Source organism: Balaenoptera ricei, chromosome 15 (genome assembly GCF_028023285.1).
Source record: "Balaenoptera ricei isolate mBalRic1 chromosome 15, mBalRic1.hap2, whole genome shotgun sequence".
Classification (NCBI taxonomy): Eukaryota; Metazoa; Chordata; class Mammalia; order Artiodactyla; family Balaenopteridae; genus Balaenoptera; species Balaenoptera ricei.
In genome coordinates, this window is record NC_082653.1 from 29,670,053 (window position 1) to 29,685,711 (window position 15,659).

General features: G+C 47.9%; 1 protein-coding gene across 1 annotated transcript in view; it reads left to right on the plus strand.

The window, feature by feature from the left end:
* Positions 1-14,967, plus strand: part of LOC132349839 (protein-glutamine gamma-glutamyltransferase E-like) — a 31,778-nt gene extending 16,811 nt beyond the window's left edge. Inside the window, exons 8-13 of the mRNA XM_059898670.1 lie at positions 2,888-2,991; positions 4,807-5,052; positions 8,251-8,559; positions 10,909-11,066; positions 14,310-14,443; positions 14,820-14,967. Of these exons, the coding sequence (XP_059754653.1) occupies positions 2,888-2,991; positions 4,807-5,052; positions 8,251-8,559; positions 10,909-11,066; positions 14,310-14,443; positions 14,820-14,967 (1,099 nt within the window). The remainder of the gene's footprint in view (positions 1-2,887; positions 2,992-4,806; positions 5,053-8,250; positions 8,560-10,908; positions 11,067-14,309; positions 14,444-14,819) is intronic.
* Positions 14,968-15,659: the final 692 nt, after the last annotated feature.

Consider the following 15,659-nt stretch of genomic DNA (forward strand, 5'->3'; position numbering starts at 1 on the left):
TTAAACTGTGGTTTTCTAAGATAATAGAATTATGGGGGACTAATTTTCACTGCTTTTTTTTTTTTTTTTTTACTGCTTTTTTAATGTATAATTTTCTAAATCAAAATAGTTTCATCATATTAGTATATATTTTTATAAGCTTATACATATACATATACACACTATTTTATAATTTGTTTTTCTTACTTGGTCATACAATTTAGACATCTTCCATGTCAGTGCTAGATTGATTTTCCTCATTCTTTTGGACCACTGCACGATATTCTCCTGCACGGCTGTGCCACAATTTATCTGACCAATTCCTTATTGATAAATTTTTCCTCCATTATTTTTGCTATTACAAATACTGCTTCAGTGAACATCTTTCCATGTACATCTATGTGCACTAATGTGAGGGTTTTTATAGGAGAAATTCCTAGAAGTGGAACTACTGGCTCAGTGAGTATATAGATTTTTAAAGGTATTTCAAACTCATTGCCAAATTGCCCTTCACAAATGTCATACCAATTTAAACTCCCACCAGCAGTGTATAACACTGCTTGTTTTCCCACACAATGATGAGTATCACACAACAATGTGTATCATCCTATGCTTTCATCTTTGTCAGTCTAATAAGTATAATGGTATTTCTTTGTCATTTTAATTTTCTTTTAATGGTGGTGAAGTTAAAACTATTTTCATATGTTCAGTGATCATTTGTATTGCTTATGAAAATTGCCTGCTCATTGTCGATTATTGGCGTGTTTGACTTCCTTTTTTGTGTCTTTTTTTTTTAACATCTTTATTGGAGTATAATTGCTTTACAATGGTGTCTTAGTTTCTGCTTTATAACAAAGTGAATCAACTATACATGTACATATATCCCCATATCTCCTCCCTCTTGCGTCTCCCTCCCACCCTCCCTATCCCACCCCTCCAGGTGGTCTTTTGTGTCTTATTGATTTGTAAGTACTTTATAATATTCATTATAGTAAATCTCTGTCTAGTATACATGTTGCATATATTTTCCCTGCTTAATTGATTTTTTTCAACCTTTTTTTCTCTCTTCTTCAAATTGGATAATTTCTACTGATCTGTCTTCAAGTTTACTGACTCTTTCCTCTGTTTTCTCTATTCTGCTAGTAAGCCATCCATTGAATTATTTAATTTCAGATGTTGGTTTTTTTCCCAGTTAAAATTTTCCATTTGCTTCTTTTTTTCATATTTTCTATTTTGCTGCTAAGAGGCCCCCTCTTTTCATTTGTTATGATCATATTTTCCTTTATTACACTGAGAATAGTTATCATAACAGCTTTAAAGTCTTTATCCAATAATTCCAACATCTGGATTATCTAAGGGTTAGTCCCTGTTGATTGTCTTTTACCTTGAGGACAAGCTACATTTTTCTGGTTCTTTGTATGTCGACTAATTTTGGATTGTATCCTGGACATTGGCTTCTTCTTGATTCTACATTTTATCTTAGCAGTATACCTGAGGTAGACTCAAACTGCAAATTCTATCTCACTTATGGTGGGCAGCAGCCCAAGTTTCAGTTCATTTTTTAAATTTTCAGCTGGACTACTTGTAGTTTGCCTCATATATGCCTAGCTCAGAGGTCACCCAGAAGCTTAGGCAGAGTTTATATACAAATCTGGGTCCCCCTTTCTGATTCTTTCCTTTCCAAGACTTCTCCTTCACTCTCTAGCAACCCTGGTTAACCCAGGCTCAGTTTCTTATCTCCCCAGGTTAGAAAGATGTAGGCTGTCTGTTGGAGTTTTTACTGCCCTGCACTTTACCTCAACTGCAGCCTGTCCTTAGGGGCAAGGGCACCAAAGTACAACTTGCCCCATGTTGGCCCCTTCCTAAAAGTTTTGGCTCCCTCCCAAAATCCTCCTGCTTTGTTTACTCTCAGATAGCTGTCTTTTGTATTTTTTTCCCCAGTTTATTGTTTTCTGCAGTAAGGACTGTCTATTATGAGCTTATTCCCATGCTGGAAACAGAACTATAGTTTGTTTCTTTGTTTATTTGGTATATGCAAATTTAATATTTTTACCTAGTCACACTTATCATTCAGAAGTTGGTTCTCTGCTTAAAACTATCTTCTCCAACTCATGAGTATAACAAAATTTTTTTTCAAGTTGGATAGAACTTGAATTTATGTCAGACTTACTTACATTTTCTTCTAAGTTGGACCCAAAACTGCCAAGCCAATGTTTATGTAGTTGCTGTGGGATTGGAGAGGGGGAGAGTAGAGGGCAGAATCAAGAATGCATAAAGCTTCAGCTAACTGGTTATACCTGCTGAGGGAGGGGACCAATGACTGAGACATATAGATTGGGAGACAAGGGGCTGCCATTGATGAAGAACATTTTAAGACTGGTATATGTCATTCTTCAATCCGGACCTCAGCCCAAGGGCTTTGTGGCTCTTAGCCAGACCTGTCACTCTTGCTGCAACCCCATTCATTTTCATCCCACATGAAATACAGTAGTGTACCCCAACAGGATGCATAGGAGAAAGCTGTGTGGGTTTGCTTGCTGGATTCTGGCTCTAACCTAGATCTGTTCTGCTCCTCAGAAAGGCAGTAGAACATGGTGGTCAAGGACCTAGGTTTTGGAGTTAGGCATACCTGGGTCCAAACTTTGACTCTGCCATTGTTAGCTGCTTAACTTCTCTGAGCCTCAGTTTCCCCTTTTAAGAGATGTGCATAAAAATAGTACCCATTTAACAGTGCTGTGAGAATTTAAGTGCGACAATGCTTGCCAAGGTCTAGCACAATATCTGGCACAGAGTAAGCTCACTTGATGAGTATCAGGGTGCTGCACTGTCAGATCAGAGATGTGGTGTTTTGCCACTCCTCTGCTGTGTGGCCTTGGCCAAACTCTGTAGTCTGTGCTTCTGTCTGCAGGAATTTCCACGTCTGGAATGAAGCCTGGTTTGAGCGGACTGACCTAAGCCCATCATACAGTGGATGGCAGGTTCTGGACGCCACCCCCCAGGAAAGGAGCCAAGGTAACCAACTCTCTGACGGCCCCCTTCTCTGGGTTTGGCTCTAAGTCATGACCTCTCGATTCTTTATAGTGGTGGACAGCGGCACAGCAAGGTCACCCAAATCCTCTCTACCTCCAGAGGGCAGGGAGGGATTAAAACAAAAATATTTTGAAAGTAGATTTCCCTCCTAATTTTCTTGGTTCAGGCTGCTATTAAAATGACTTCCATACCTGCACTCACATGGCTGCTGCAGAGGCCCTGGCATGTGCCCTGCAGCAAGGGAAAGGAGCCGTCCCCTGCCAACCATGATTCTCCTGCACCACCTCTGGTAGCCCATCCCTCCCAGCACAGAAAGCTTCCAGTTCCCCATCGCCTTGGGATTTAACCCAAATTCCCTGGCTCAGCTCCAGACCTCCGTGATCATGGCCCCCATCGCCTCTCTCACCTTCACATGTGTCCCCTGCCAGGCCGAGCTCTCCTTCATGCAGGCTGGCCTAGCCCCATCCCTGTGCTCCCACCTGTGGCCACTCTCCCATCAGAGCTTGGGTCTCAAGCTCTCCAGGAACCTTTCCCCTTCCCTCCCCTGACCTCCAGAGCATTCTTGTCTGTTACCCTCATTTTCAGTTGTTTCTTTCAAACTTAAAAAAAAATCATAAAGGTCATATAGGCACATGGTTTAAAAAAAATTCAAATAGTTCTAAAAGGACTTACTTACAATGAAATTGAAGTCTTACTCCCTTCCCCAACTGCAGCGTCTCTACCAGAAGCAATGCATGTTAGATTTGGGGAACTTGGGTGTGAGGAGGGTAACCTTCCAGATATTTTCTAGGCCACTATTCAACCTTTTCACTACAATCCACTAGCAGCTATAAAATCAAGTTAATGGGTTGTGACCATCATTTTAAGAAATGAAATAGAATATCATGGAAAGGGGTGGGGGAAAGGAAAGGAAAAGAAAATATCAGGGTGCATTGGACATTAAGAATAAGAATTGTCCTGTGGAATTTTTGTTTCAGGGTCATATATGTGCAATGAATGTAAAATCTACTTATTTCTAGAAGTCATGGTAAAAAAAAAAAAAAAGGTTGAAAGTCACTGTTTCAGGCTTATAAAAGCATGTGTGTGTGTCTTTGTTTATTTGTTTTGTAAACACAAATGGAATAATACTCTTGTTTCTATTCTGCTGCACCTTGCTTTTTTTTCAGCTAGGCACTTCATGAATGAAACTATATCTGTATATCTATACCTACATCTACATCTATATCCATCCAACCATCCATTCATCTATGAATCTGTCTATCTGTCCATCTCTCTATGTATCCATCTACCTACCTACTTATCTGTCTGAGCTACCTATGCTGAGTGCTCGGGAAGGGATGATGGTCAGGGCTTGGGACCCCAAAGAAGCATGACATCCCTGTGGGCTGGGTATGCAGAAAAGTCTTTCAGGAATAGGGGGGTGATTTGGGAAGAATGATTTGCAGAATAGAAAAGAGGCAGCCCTGAGCACAAGACAGCAAGACTTTCCCCTTTAGGAAACAGACTGAAGGCAGTGGGTCAGCACAAATTATGCACCCACAGAATACAAGATTGGGCCGTCTTCTGTGGAGGTGGAGTCTCACCAGAGCACTATTGCAGAAGATAACAATAGCCCCGGAATGTCTTGCTGAGTGCCCAAAGAGGGGGGCAGACTGTTGGGGTTGAAGGAGTTTGGCGGGGTAGAGGCAGGGGAGTTGGGTGGTCATGGGTGGGCCCCAGAGGAGCAGGCCATGGGGTGTACTGTTGTAGATGGGCCTGGCTTTGGCATGTATCCAACCTCTGCACCCTGGCCCCCAGGGGTGTTCCAGTGCGGCCCTGCTTCGGTCATCGCTCTCCGAGAGGGTAATGTGGACTGGGACTTCGACATGCCCTTCATCTTTGCCGAGGTTAATGCCGACCGCATCACATGGATCTACAATGCCCGGACCGGTGGCCTGAAGAAGAATTTCACAGACTCTTACCTCGTTGGCAAATACATCAGTACCAAGGCAGTGGGCAGCAACACTCGCATGGATGTCACCGATAATTACAAGTACCCAGAAGGTAGGAGGGGGTGTGGATGGGCTGTGCCACCCAGGGCTTAACGGTGGGAAGACAGCTCTGAGGTGGAGAAGGAAAAATTGCTCATACTCCTTCCGAATTGTCAGCCAATTCTGCCTGAATGGTAGGACTGCTCCCTGGCATCTAATGCCCAGCTCCCTAGACTGTTTCCCATGGGAACAGAACCGTCATGAAAAGACGCGGTACCAGTGGGAATTTGCCACAGGACTCAGGCAGCTGTCAGTCCAGCTCATCTCCAGCTGTGCCCCTTTGCCAATTACACAACTGGGATGACAGCACCATGACTGAACATCACAGGGAGAAACATGGCCCCCATGAGAGATCCCCCGAGGGCCTCTCAGTCAGCCCACTCCCCTAGCCTCTAAGAAACACAGGCAGGAAACATTCTCTGAAAAAAGAAATGGACAGTCCCCCAAGATGTGGGGACTGCTTCGTCTGCTTCAGAGGCCTCCCCAAAAGCCAGATGAGGTGGGCTTACACCATGAGGACAACGCCCGAGTCCCTGAAATCTTTAGCATCCACATGAGTGCTGGTCTCCCTAAAGTCACCTAGAAGGCTAGTTGCTACGAGGCCACCTTTAACACAAATTACATTTGTTGCACTATTTAGGAAGTTGCTTTCAGAGTCAGAGACTTATCTCTTTGAGGAGTCTCAATGGTGACAAAAGTTCTACATTTGAAGGTGATGTTCATTTTTAGGAACAGGCAAAAGTGAATTAATGCTTGCTCTAGCAGGCCAATCACTCCTTAACGTGGTCAACATGTCACTCTTTCTAAAATACTTTGAAATATTTCCTTCAGCCGATCCTCACTGCTCGTTCTGAGGTGTCAAGAAAAGTGCTCTCATGAAGGTGCCCACGTGCCCCCAAAGTGAACCCCACAGCTCCGTACCCTGCTGACTTCTGCTGTTGGTTGCCATTTACAAAACAGGAAAGCTGAGCAGGGGAGGTGGATGAACCTCTGGGTGTGGTATTTGTGGCCATTTTGAGGCACGACTCTAGGGTGATGAGATTGGTGCCCTCAGTTGGACCCCAGTCCACCTATGCAGGCCATTCCCCCAGCTGGGGTCAGATGGCCTTTCTCTCACAGGCCAGGGGGACAGGCCGGTGTGTGACAAGAATTCTCAACAGTGTCATGATGTAGAAACAAGAGTAGGGACCAAGGAAAAGATAACCCCGGGCAGGAGGTGAACTCCATCCTACCCCTTATAACTGTGCAACCTCAAGCAGGATTCTTAGCCTCTCTGATCCCTCGTTTTCTCACTTGTAAAATGAGAAGAGCAAGGCCTGTCTTCAGTGGGATTTAAATGAGCTAGTGTACAGAAAGTGCCAAGGGCAGTGCCTGGCCCATAACGAGGACTTAATAAATAGTGATGATTTTTATCAACTTGAACATCTGCAACTTCATTGGAATGACCTCCCAGAGGGACTTCTGAAGTGCACTGCTTACACGGTTGTGTGATTCTGTGGGGTTCCTTACCTGACTGTCACACCTTGATTCTGCTTCTTGGGGGCTCTGGCTGTCCCAGCCAAACCTCCTGAGCAATGGGAAGGGGCCACGGCCAGATTGGGGGATCCCTGCAGGACCCCTGGCGATGACCCAGTCCCTGTGTGACAGCAGGGCTGATCACATCGCCTGATGTTGACCAGTCTTCCTTACCTAATGATTCCAGCCTTTGTTTGATGGCCCCAGGGAGGAAAAGCTCATAAAATGGGTTGCTAAGCATTTGCGCAACAGCAACACCAAGGGAGAAAACAGCAGCAGGAAGCTTGGTCTTAAGTAAGCCTGGCAGGTGACCTATATAGGTATGTGGGCTCTGAGCCTCATTGTGCAAACACACCTGCTTCGAGGTTCTGGGCACAGAGGCTCAGCTCCCTGCACAGCCTTCAGACCTGGGTGTGGACTTACAGCTCGGCTAGAGAATGGGAACGCACCAAAAGGAACCCAGCCCACCAGGAGCTATCAGCTTGGGTAATTTGGCTGCCTGTCTTCTTTTCAGTAAGGTGTGAGGGAGGAACTACTACACTCAGGTCTAGACTTCTGGGGACTGGCCCTCTTTCTGCCCCTAATTCCCAGATTACCAGTCCCTTGGACCAGTCGCTCCTCCTCTTAGGGTCTTAACTCTAATGGTTGGCCTCTGAGGTCTCTGCCAGTTGTTACATGTAACTTATGGGAAAGACCTCACTAAATTGTAAAGTGCTTCTAATAAGTCAAATGTTGCCTTAAAATTTCACAGGTGGGTTGGGGAAGTTAGGGGGCAAGGGCGTAAGTATGGTCATTCTTTGTGTATCTCTGTCCGTGTTCCTGGAAGGTCAATACCTTCTCCTTGATAGTGGATCTATCTTCAGGTCAGGCAGGGAGCCTTATGTGCACTGTGTGGTCTACCCTGGCTCAGAGGCTCGGAGTTAGTTATCAGCTCTTAGCACCCCAAGAGCTGTGATTTTTAGGCCATGATCTTGGCCATTCTCCAGGGACTGTTTATAGCATCACATTCAGCAGCACCCATGACCCAAGTCAGAATCAGAAACTCAACCTGTGGTTCAGCCTTTGTGTTTATGAAACCTGAACTCTCTCGACAATTTAAACTAGTCGTAACCTGGAACCATAACAACTGTGGGAAGTTCTTGTCAACTGACATGGACAAAAGTTCCACTCTTCAATTCTCAAAGCATCTTTAGAAACAAAGCAGAATAACATGGTAAACTGGTTTGAAAATTTTTTCAATGAAGTTAATTCTAAATCATAACCTTTTTTTCACTTATGAACTTACTGTAAACTTTTTTAGCTCAGTTTTTGTTACTTTTAAATTATCTGTTTTTTCTTTGTCTCACAAAGGATCATTTATCAAAAGAAAGAAAGAAGGAAGGAAGACAGGAAGGAAGGAAGGGAGAGATCTAACCTAATTAGCCTAAGCAAAATATCAAGCCATATAGTAATTTTATGCACCTTTCCCTACATCTCCATGGAAATTTAGAGCTGATTGGAACAGCTGGGATGTGAGCCTCGTGTTAAGGAGGATGAAATGGAGACCTGCAGAGGTCAGACACTTGCTTGAATCAGAATCGTTGTGCAAGCAGCAGAACCAGTGTTAGTTCCAGGCCACCCTTCCAGGCAGGATGCTGTCCTTTGTCCAGGTTGCCACCGCATCCCTGAGATGCTTCTCTCTCTTCCCACCACACAGGTTCCAGACAGGAAAGGCAAGTATTTGAAAGGGCTTTGGGGAAACTTAAACCCTACATGGCATTTAGAGCAACAGCTGCAGGAAGATTGAGGACAGAGGAACTGAAGCCCAGCATATCCGGGAAGTTCAAGATCACTGGCGCACTGACAGTGGGCAAAGAAGTCAACCTGGCCCTGATGTTCAAAAACCTAACGAGTGATTCGAAGACAGTGATGGTGAACATGACAGCCTGGACCATCGTCTACAATGGCACACTTGTACACGAGGTGTGGAAGGACTCCGTCACCCTAACCCTGGGTCCCGAAGAAGGTAACTCATCCTGTAGGTTGCTGGGGTACCATGCACCCAAGGTAGCTGGTATTCTCTTGGGATTGGAGAGTTCCTGTTGGAACTGAGTCAACTGATTAAGGAAGGAACAGCACGTGGCCTCTGTGGTTAAGCCTGGGGTTTTGAAGTTTTGGAGGCTGCTATTATGGTGAACAGTGCAAGTCAGTGTGGTGCCAACCAAAATCCTTTTATGCCCTGGGGGAGGAAGGAGGGAGGTTTTGGCAGTTAATAGACACACTGCAAATACCCCTTACAGGTACATACCACTTTGTCCAGTGTGCAGAGTACTTCCTTATATATTCGTATGTACTATCACATTCGACCTTCTAAAAGGACAGATTTCAGTATTCCCTTTTACAGAGGTGGAAACTGAGGCTTGGAGAGATTGTGACTCGCTTAAGAGATTGTGTCATAGCTAGTAGGTGGCAATGCCAAGTCTTGGTCCTAGATTTCCTAATGCTAAATCCAGTGCCACCACCCATTTTCTAGGTTTTATTGCTGCCACCCCTCCCCCATACCAACTGCCACCCTACCCCACCCCTCCCCACCCCACAATGAATCACTTTCTGGGTTTGACCCTAGAAGGGTTGCAATATACCACAAGGCCTTGAACCCTCTCCAATGTTCCCCCACAGCTGCCAATGGGTGGGTGGAATTTCTTGATTCCCAGCGACAGTGATAGGTTTTCTCGGAGGTCTGAGCCTCTGGGAGGAACCGTGACTCTGTACTCCTGGGTAGGATAGACAGGAGGGGACCAAAGTAGAGGAGAGAGAGTCTGGGGCTGTGGAAGGATTAGAATGCAGGTGTGCCCACATTGGCAAAATCCTTCAAGCTGTTATGAAAAGTCTGGACTTATACAAAGCAGATTAACGAGGGTGGGGTGGCTATTTGCTTCACATAAGGAACTAATAAAAACTGATTAATTACACAGCCCATCTTGAAAGAATTCTGTCTGCAGAGAAACTGCAGAGAAACGGTAACACCTCTGTATTACACCTGTCAGAAGGCAGCATCCCTAGCAACCTCTCTTCTGGCAGAATTTAGCAGAAATCTTCCCCATACCAAGAGCAACTGCCTGGCTATTACTTACCTTCAAAGCTCAAGGGAAGAGCTATTTCTGTAGACCGAAAATAATTTACATGAGGTAAATGGTTTTTAAAAAGCCGTGCTTCTGCAAGAGGCAGCAGAGTGAAATGGGAAGGGGAGGGAGGAGGCAAGTGAAGTGGTCCTGGAGGCCTGACATCCTAACCTACTTTCTGGGCGATGCTGTAAAGTCCCCCTCCTTTTCTGAGCCTCAGGGTTCACTGTCCAAGAGGGCTGGACCAGCTGATGCAAGGGCCTGTGTCTCCACATTTGGGGCAGGCTAGGTAAATCCCTCCAGGGCTAAAAGCAGAGACAGCACCTTCCTCACAGACTTTCCTCAAGAGGTGTATGACCCTGTGGATGCGGGGGCCCCCCCACACCACCCAACACGACTGCATAAGGGAGAGGGGAGTGCCCTGCACCCATTGGAAGGGGAGGACCCTCGCTGCCTGCCCTGCGAGTCAGAGAGGGGCCTTGAAGCTTGGGGAGGAGCCAGATAAAGGGAGGAAAGCTGGGGAAGGCCTTTGCATCTGAGGGGACCTTGTGAGTCAAAGCTTGGAAGTGATAAGGTACCTATTTTGTCAAAAGGACAATGAGAAGCATGGGAGAGAACGTTCTTTTGAGGGAGAGAGTCACGAAGGGCCATACTGAGGGATCTGAACTTTATTCCTGAGGCAGCGAGGGGCCATGGAAGATTTTTGAAGTGACATGGAAGAAGAGTGACATGATTTGGGGGGGGGAAAGTGCTTCTAAAGCCTATCTTCTGGTGTGTGGGGATGTATTGGAAGCAGGGGAGACTAGAAGTGGGGAGATGGTTCAGATGCTGTTGCCATAGAATCCCAGGCTACTGGATGACAGGGGAGGACCCAAGCGCTTATTTAGCCCTGGCTTCCCTCGTTAGTTATTATTGTGTTGTCATCATTACTGGTTTCATCATTGGGCAGTGAGTTAGTCCTCGTATTCTTCCCCTGCCCCTTAGAAGGAAACTTGCCCTCCGATATTTTCCAGGACAGGGAGGAGGCTGCAGCCCCTATGAGCCCCTCCAGCCAGAGCCCTGGGCTCCCCCTGGCCCCTGCTCTGCAGCCTGCACAGAGCAGACAGATGTTTCCCACAGGGCCTGGCAGGGAGGGCTCAGGCAAGCCTGGGCTCCAGATGTTCCCAGCCAGCTCACATCGACTTGGCTTGGCATCAGCTTTTAAGGTTTCGACCCCACTCCCTCTTACTCTGCTGCCTGACTTCTCCTTCCAGAAATACAGCATCCTGTAACGATCGCATATGCTCTGTATGAGAAGTACCTGAAGGCAGACAACATGATCCGGGCCACAGCCATGTGCCAGGTCACCGACGAGACTGAGGTGGTGGTGGAGAGGGACATCATCCTGGACAACCCCACCCTGACCCTGGAGGTAAAGGGGTGCTGAAGGGGTGCTTCTCCAGCCAGCCCAGCCCTCCCAGACCACAAAGAAGGCCCTTCCCTGCTGTCAGGCCGAGGACCGGGCCCAGCTCAGCTCCAGCCTCTGCCAAATGGATCAGCCAAGAGTTCCACTCAGAGTAGCGTCCTTGGGACTTCCCTAGCGGTCCAGTGGTTAGGACTCAGAGTTTTTGCTGCAGGGGGCGCGGGTTCAATTCCTGGTCAGGGAACTAAGATCCTGCAAGCTGTGTGACGAGGCAAAAAAAAAGCAGCATCCTTGCTCCCTGTCTGGCAATATCCACAGGCACGTTGCCCTGTGGCTTCTTTGGTTGCAGCTCTAGACCCACTGGCAATGCCAGCTGAGAAGTGGCCAGAGGGGCTCTTCAGCTCACTGCTGGACATCTGCTGTGTCCTGGGCTGTGCCAGGCTTGGGAATCACAGGGGGCTACAAGGGGTGGGTCCTGACTGCAGGAAACCCACAGTTCAGCCCCCGGACACATTTGTAGAGCAAATCAGAAATGGGCATAACTCACGTGCATCTCCCGACTCTAGACCCCAGAGTTACAGAATTGTGGACTCTTAGAGACCGAGTCTCGAGCTCCCATGTCCTGCCATTTCACATATCAGTAAACTGAGGCCCAGAGAGGAGAAGGGAATTTCCAGTTACTGCCAGAGCCAGGGCTAGACCTCAGGCCCTTTCCAGGGCATCCAGCACATCCAGAGCCAGCAACAGCATCTTCCCAGTGGTTGAGAATGAGGATACCTCATTTTTTGGCTGCAGGCTCTGCTCCCAGGCTGCCTCTCAGGAGCCCAGGCATGTGGGGGCTTGCAGGTCGGCGGGAGGCACTTGGGGCCACTCTGTTCCTTCCTTAGCACTGGGGCTGGAAGTATCTGGCTGACTCCAAGCCTGTCCCTACCCACGCCAACCCCAGCCCAGTGTGGAGACTGCCAGAGCCAGACAGCACAAACCTGAGGGGTGAGAGCCTGGCAGGGAAGGACAGGCAGACAAATGGGTCAGGAAGATGGGATCTTCCCATGGGATCCCATAGAGAGCTTCATGGGTCAGGCTCCTCCCGAGTCTGCTGTACCATCTGTGCCAGCGGTCTAGACAGAGATTGCCTTTTTTTTTTCCATCGCGGTGCCACTAGCCTCCCTAGCCCCAGATTTCTAGAGTACTTGTGGCTGCCCTAGTCCCACCCTCCCTAAGCTACACCCCAGCTTCAGAGGTTCCTGATGTCAGACAGAGGGCAGGGGGACCCAAGGCACCCGCTCCATGCAGCTAGCCTGCAATTGAGCTCTTTCATTGTCCTGGTTAGTCTAGACTGTGCTTCAGAATGGGGGGAGGGGGGTGGTCCATCACCTCCAGGGCTAGGGAGGGGGTGCCACCCCTGTTGTGGGCCCATCACTGTGGTTGTGAAACAGAAACAGCCCCCCCATTGGGAAGGACTAGAACAGAGCTTCTGGGCTCCAGGCTCGCCTTCTTTCCTGCCCACCGAGTTTTCATCCTCAATCCATGATTGTCCCCTGAGCTTCTCCTGCTTCCCAGGACGTTTCCAAGAAATGCACCCCATCCCTGTAGAATGACAGGCAGCAAGTGTCATTTCCCGCTCCTCAGGCTGCGAAATGAAACATTCTGCATAAAAATTATCAGTGTTTAAATGAAGATAGTTTTTCCCCCATTATATTCCCTTATCCAATATCCTCAAACCTGCTTATAGCTTTCTCTTTAATTCAATACTTTTACTCTACATCTTTTAGACTTCCATATCAAATCAGCTTTGTCTTTCAAGAGAGTGTAACATCTTTTAAAAGGAAATCAGAACACACACAGCCTGGAAATATTCCATCAAAAACTTTCTTATTTAATCTTTTTAAAGGACATCTGCTCTTTCTTCTTTTGGGCATCTTTGTGTGAATTTGCTCTTGACGCAACCTCTCCTTACTTCAGCCTTCAGAGAATCAAGACAATCTCATCTTGATTGAATGACTCAATGCATAGCTCACTCAGAGTGGGGTACGTGGGTGATCTGTATGAAAAGATAATAATTTGGGTAAAATTCTATTATCTTACTTGATGCTGATCGGGAGTAGGCATTGAGGACTTTAGAACCAGACCATACAATCTGAACTTTGTTCCAAAGGGTGATGTCCTTCACATTGGCCCATGACCTACTGACAATCAGACACAGTCTTCTGGTGGCTCTTATCGTCTTCTTTGGGTGCATGCACAGATTTAGGTCAATAGGACAGGGTGGTAAGCAGCAATAAAGAAAGGAAAACAAATATACGAAAATCTCAAATTGAATATCAGTGTGAAAAATATGGCACCGTTTATGTACTCTTGTGTCCCAATGGTATAAAGTTATGCTTCACTCTTCAAATCATGTCATACTCTTAAATGAGTTCCATGGGAGAAATTATGGTATAGATCATGGTCTCTAAAATGTTTCAATTATGCACAAATTATTGTCAGGCATTGCAGGGTCTAGCAAGAAGATGTAAAATGGTTGCAGTGAGAATTGGTGGCAAGAAAAAAAAAAACAAAAAACAAAATGAACAAAAAGCAGCGGCCTCTAAGGATCCTCAACAGAAGAAAAGAAATCCACTAGTCACCCAGTTCTGGTTTCTGTTTCCAAAGCGCTTTCTTCTGCATCCATGATCTCATTTGGCCCCTTGTAGCCCAGGGAGGGAGGCGGGGAGGGATCAGCCCTCTTTATCAGGGAGGGAGTCAAGGCCCAGGGAGATGACATATCTGCCCAGGCTTGGCGGCTTTTCAGCAGGAGCACAAGCTTTCATCTTTGGGAGCAAACAAATAGTCCAGGGTGCTTCTCTGACCAGAAACCTAGGTTTCTCCAGGCCCTGATAAAGGACCCTGTGCAGACCACATGTGGCATGTCCTCGGAAATGGGGACTGCCCTTCCCGAGATGAACTGAGAAAGGGCCCATGAACCCAGCTGGGAATTTAAGCCCTCTCAGCCGCTGTGATGTGCTGCCTCTCCTCCACACCTGGGTGTCCTGTCTGTATCCTGGGGATGACAGCAATTTCCTAGGAACCCCCTGCATGGATGTCGCTGGAACTTGGGAGGACTAAACCTCCTAAGGATCGTTATCCTGCCTTCCTTTGTCCTCAGCAACATCCTCCCCATCACCAAGTCTCCGGCACAGCCCCGTCGGCTCTCATCAAGGGCAGATGAAATGAACAGCCCAGCCCTGACTCTGTCAACCCCTCTCCCCACAGGTGCTGGACCAGGCCCAGGTGCAAAAGCCTGTGACCGTGAAGGTACTCTTCTCCAACCCGCTGGATGAGCTGGTGACGGACTGCAAGCTGATGGTGGAGGGGAGCGGCCTGCTGCTGGACAGCCTCAAGATCGAGTGAGTCCCAGGCTGAGGGCCCAGTGTGGGATGGTGGGAGGGGGGCAGAGGAGCCCTCCCCAGAGCCCGGGGCAGGGCAGACAGAACTCCTCTAGCCTCTGAACTTGGGAATCTGCCCATAAAGATATACGTTTGCATTTGGCTTGGGGGTTCACCAAACTTGAACTCAAGGGAAGTCCAGGTCACCAGAGCTTGGAACTGGTCCTCATATTTGGGAGATCATGGGATCCACCCACCGTGCCTTCCCCTGCTGAGGGGTCCCAGAGCTGAAGGGGCTTGATGACCCAGGGTGGCAGCTAGAGGGAGTTGAAGGAGTAGTGACCTTGACCAGAGCAGGACTTGAGGCCTCATGCTGACTCCTGCCTTTCCCCATCAGCATGCCAACCCTGCACCCCAGGCAGCAGTCCTATGCGGATTTTGAGATCCTGCCCACCCGGAGTGGCACCAAGCAGCTCCTCGCCAACTTCTCCTGCAACAAGTTCCCCGCGATCAAGGGCATGCTGTCTATCAAAGTGAACAAGTGAAGGGCCCAGGGGGCCCCATACAAACTTGGGAACACGGAGCGGGCAGGGCTCACCTGTGGAGTGAGTCCCCTGCCCACACACGCTGTCCAGCCTGGGAAACTCACTCCGTCCCCCAAGGCAGCCTGGACTCGGACTTCCAGCCTCCAGCACACACCCCTCCCTTGTTCCCAGGCTGGGCTGGTTTCACCCTGGCCCACGACTTGATCACTTTTGCATGTTCCTCAAGCTTCTCCTCAACACTGCCCACTCTGTGAGCTCCATGACCCTGCTCAGCCCTTATACCCTCAATGCTGTGGGCACGGAGTGGCACCTGACCCAGCGGCTCTCCAAATGGCTATGGGGGGAGAAGATGGTCTGGACTGTTTGCTGATCCCCAGCCTGCAGTTGGCACATTCCTGCTTCTCTCTTAGGCCACTGTGGAGGTGGGGGGACGACGGTTAGCCATCTGTTGTAACACTCACAACCGCACCCTCAAAATAAATGTTAAAAAGAGCGCTATCACACAGCACTGAATTTACAGGACTGCTGCTTCAACTAAGGTGGTGGAGAAGGAGAGAGGGGGGCTGGGGCCATGTCCTTCTGGAGGACAGATGGCCTTGGGGAGGCCGTGGTCTCTATGTTCCAGTGTCCAAGAGGAGTGGGGTTGTTCCGTGTGGCTCCAAATGCAAAACTAGGGAGACGTTTCAAATCAG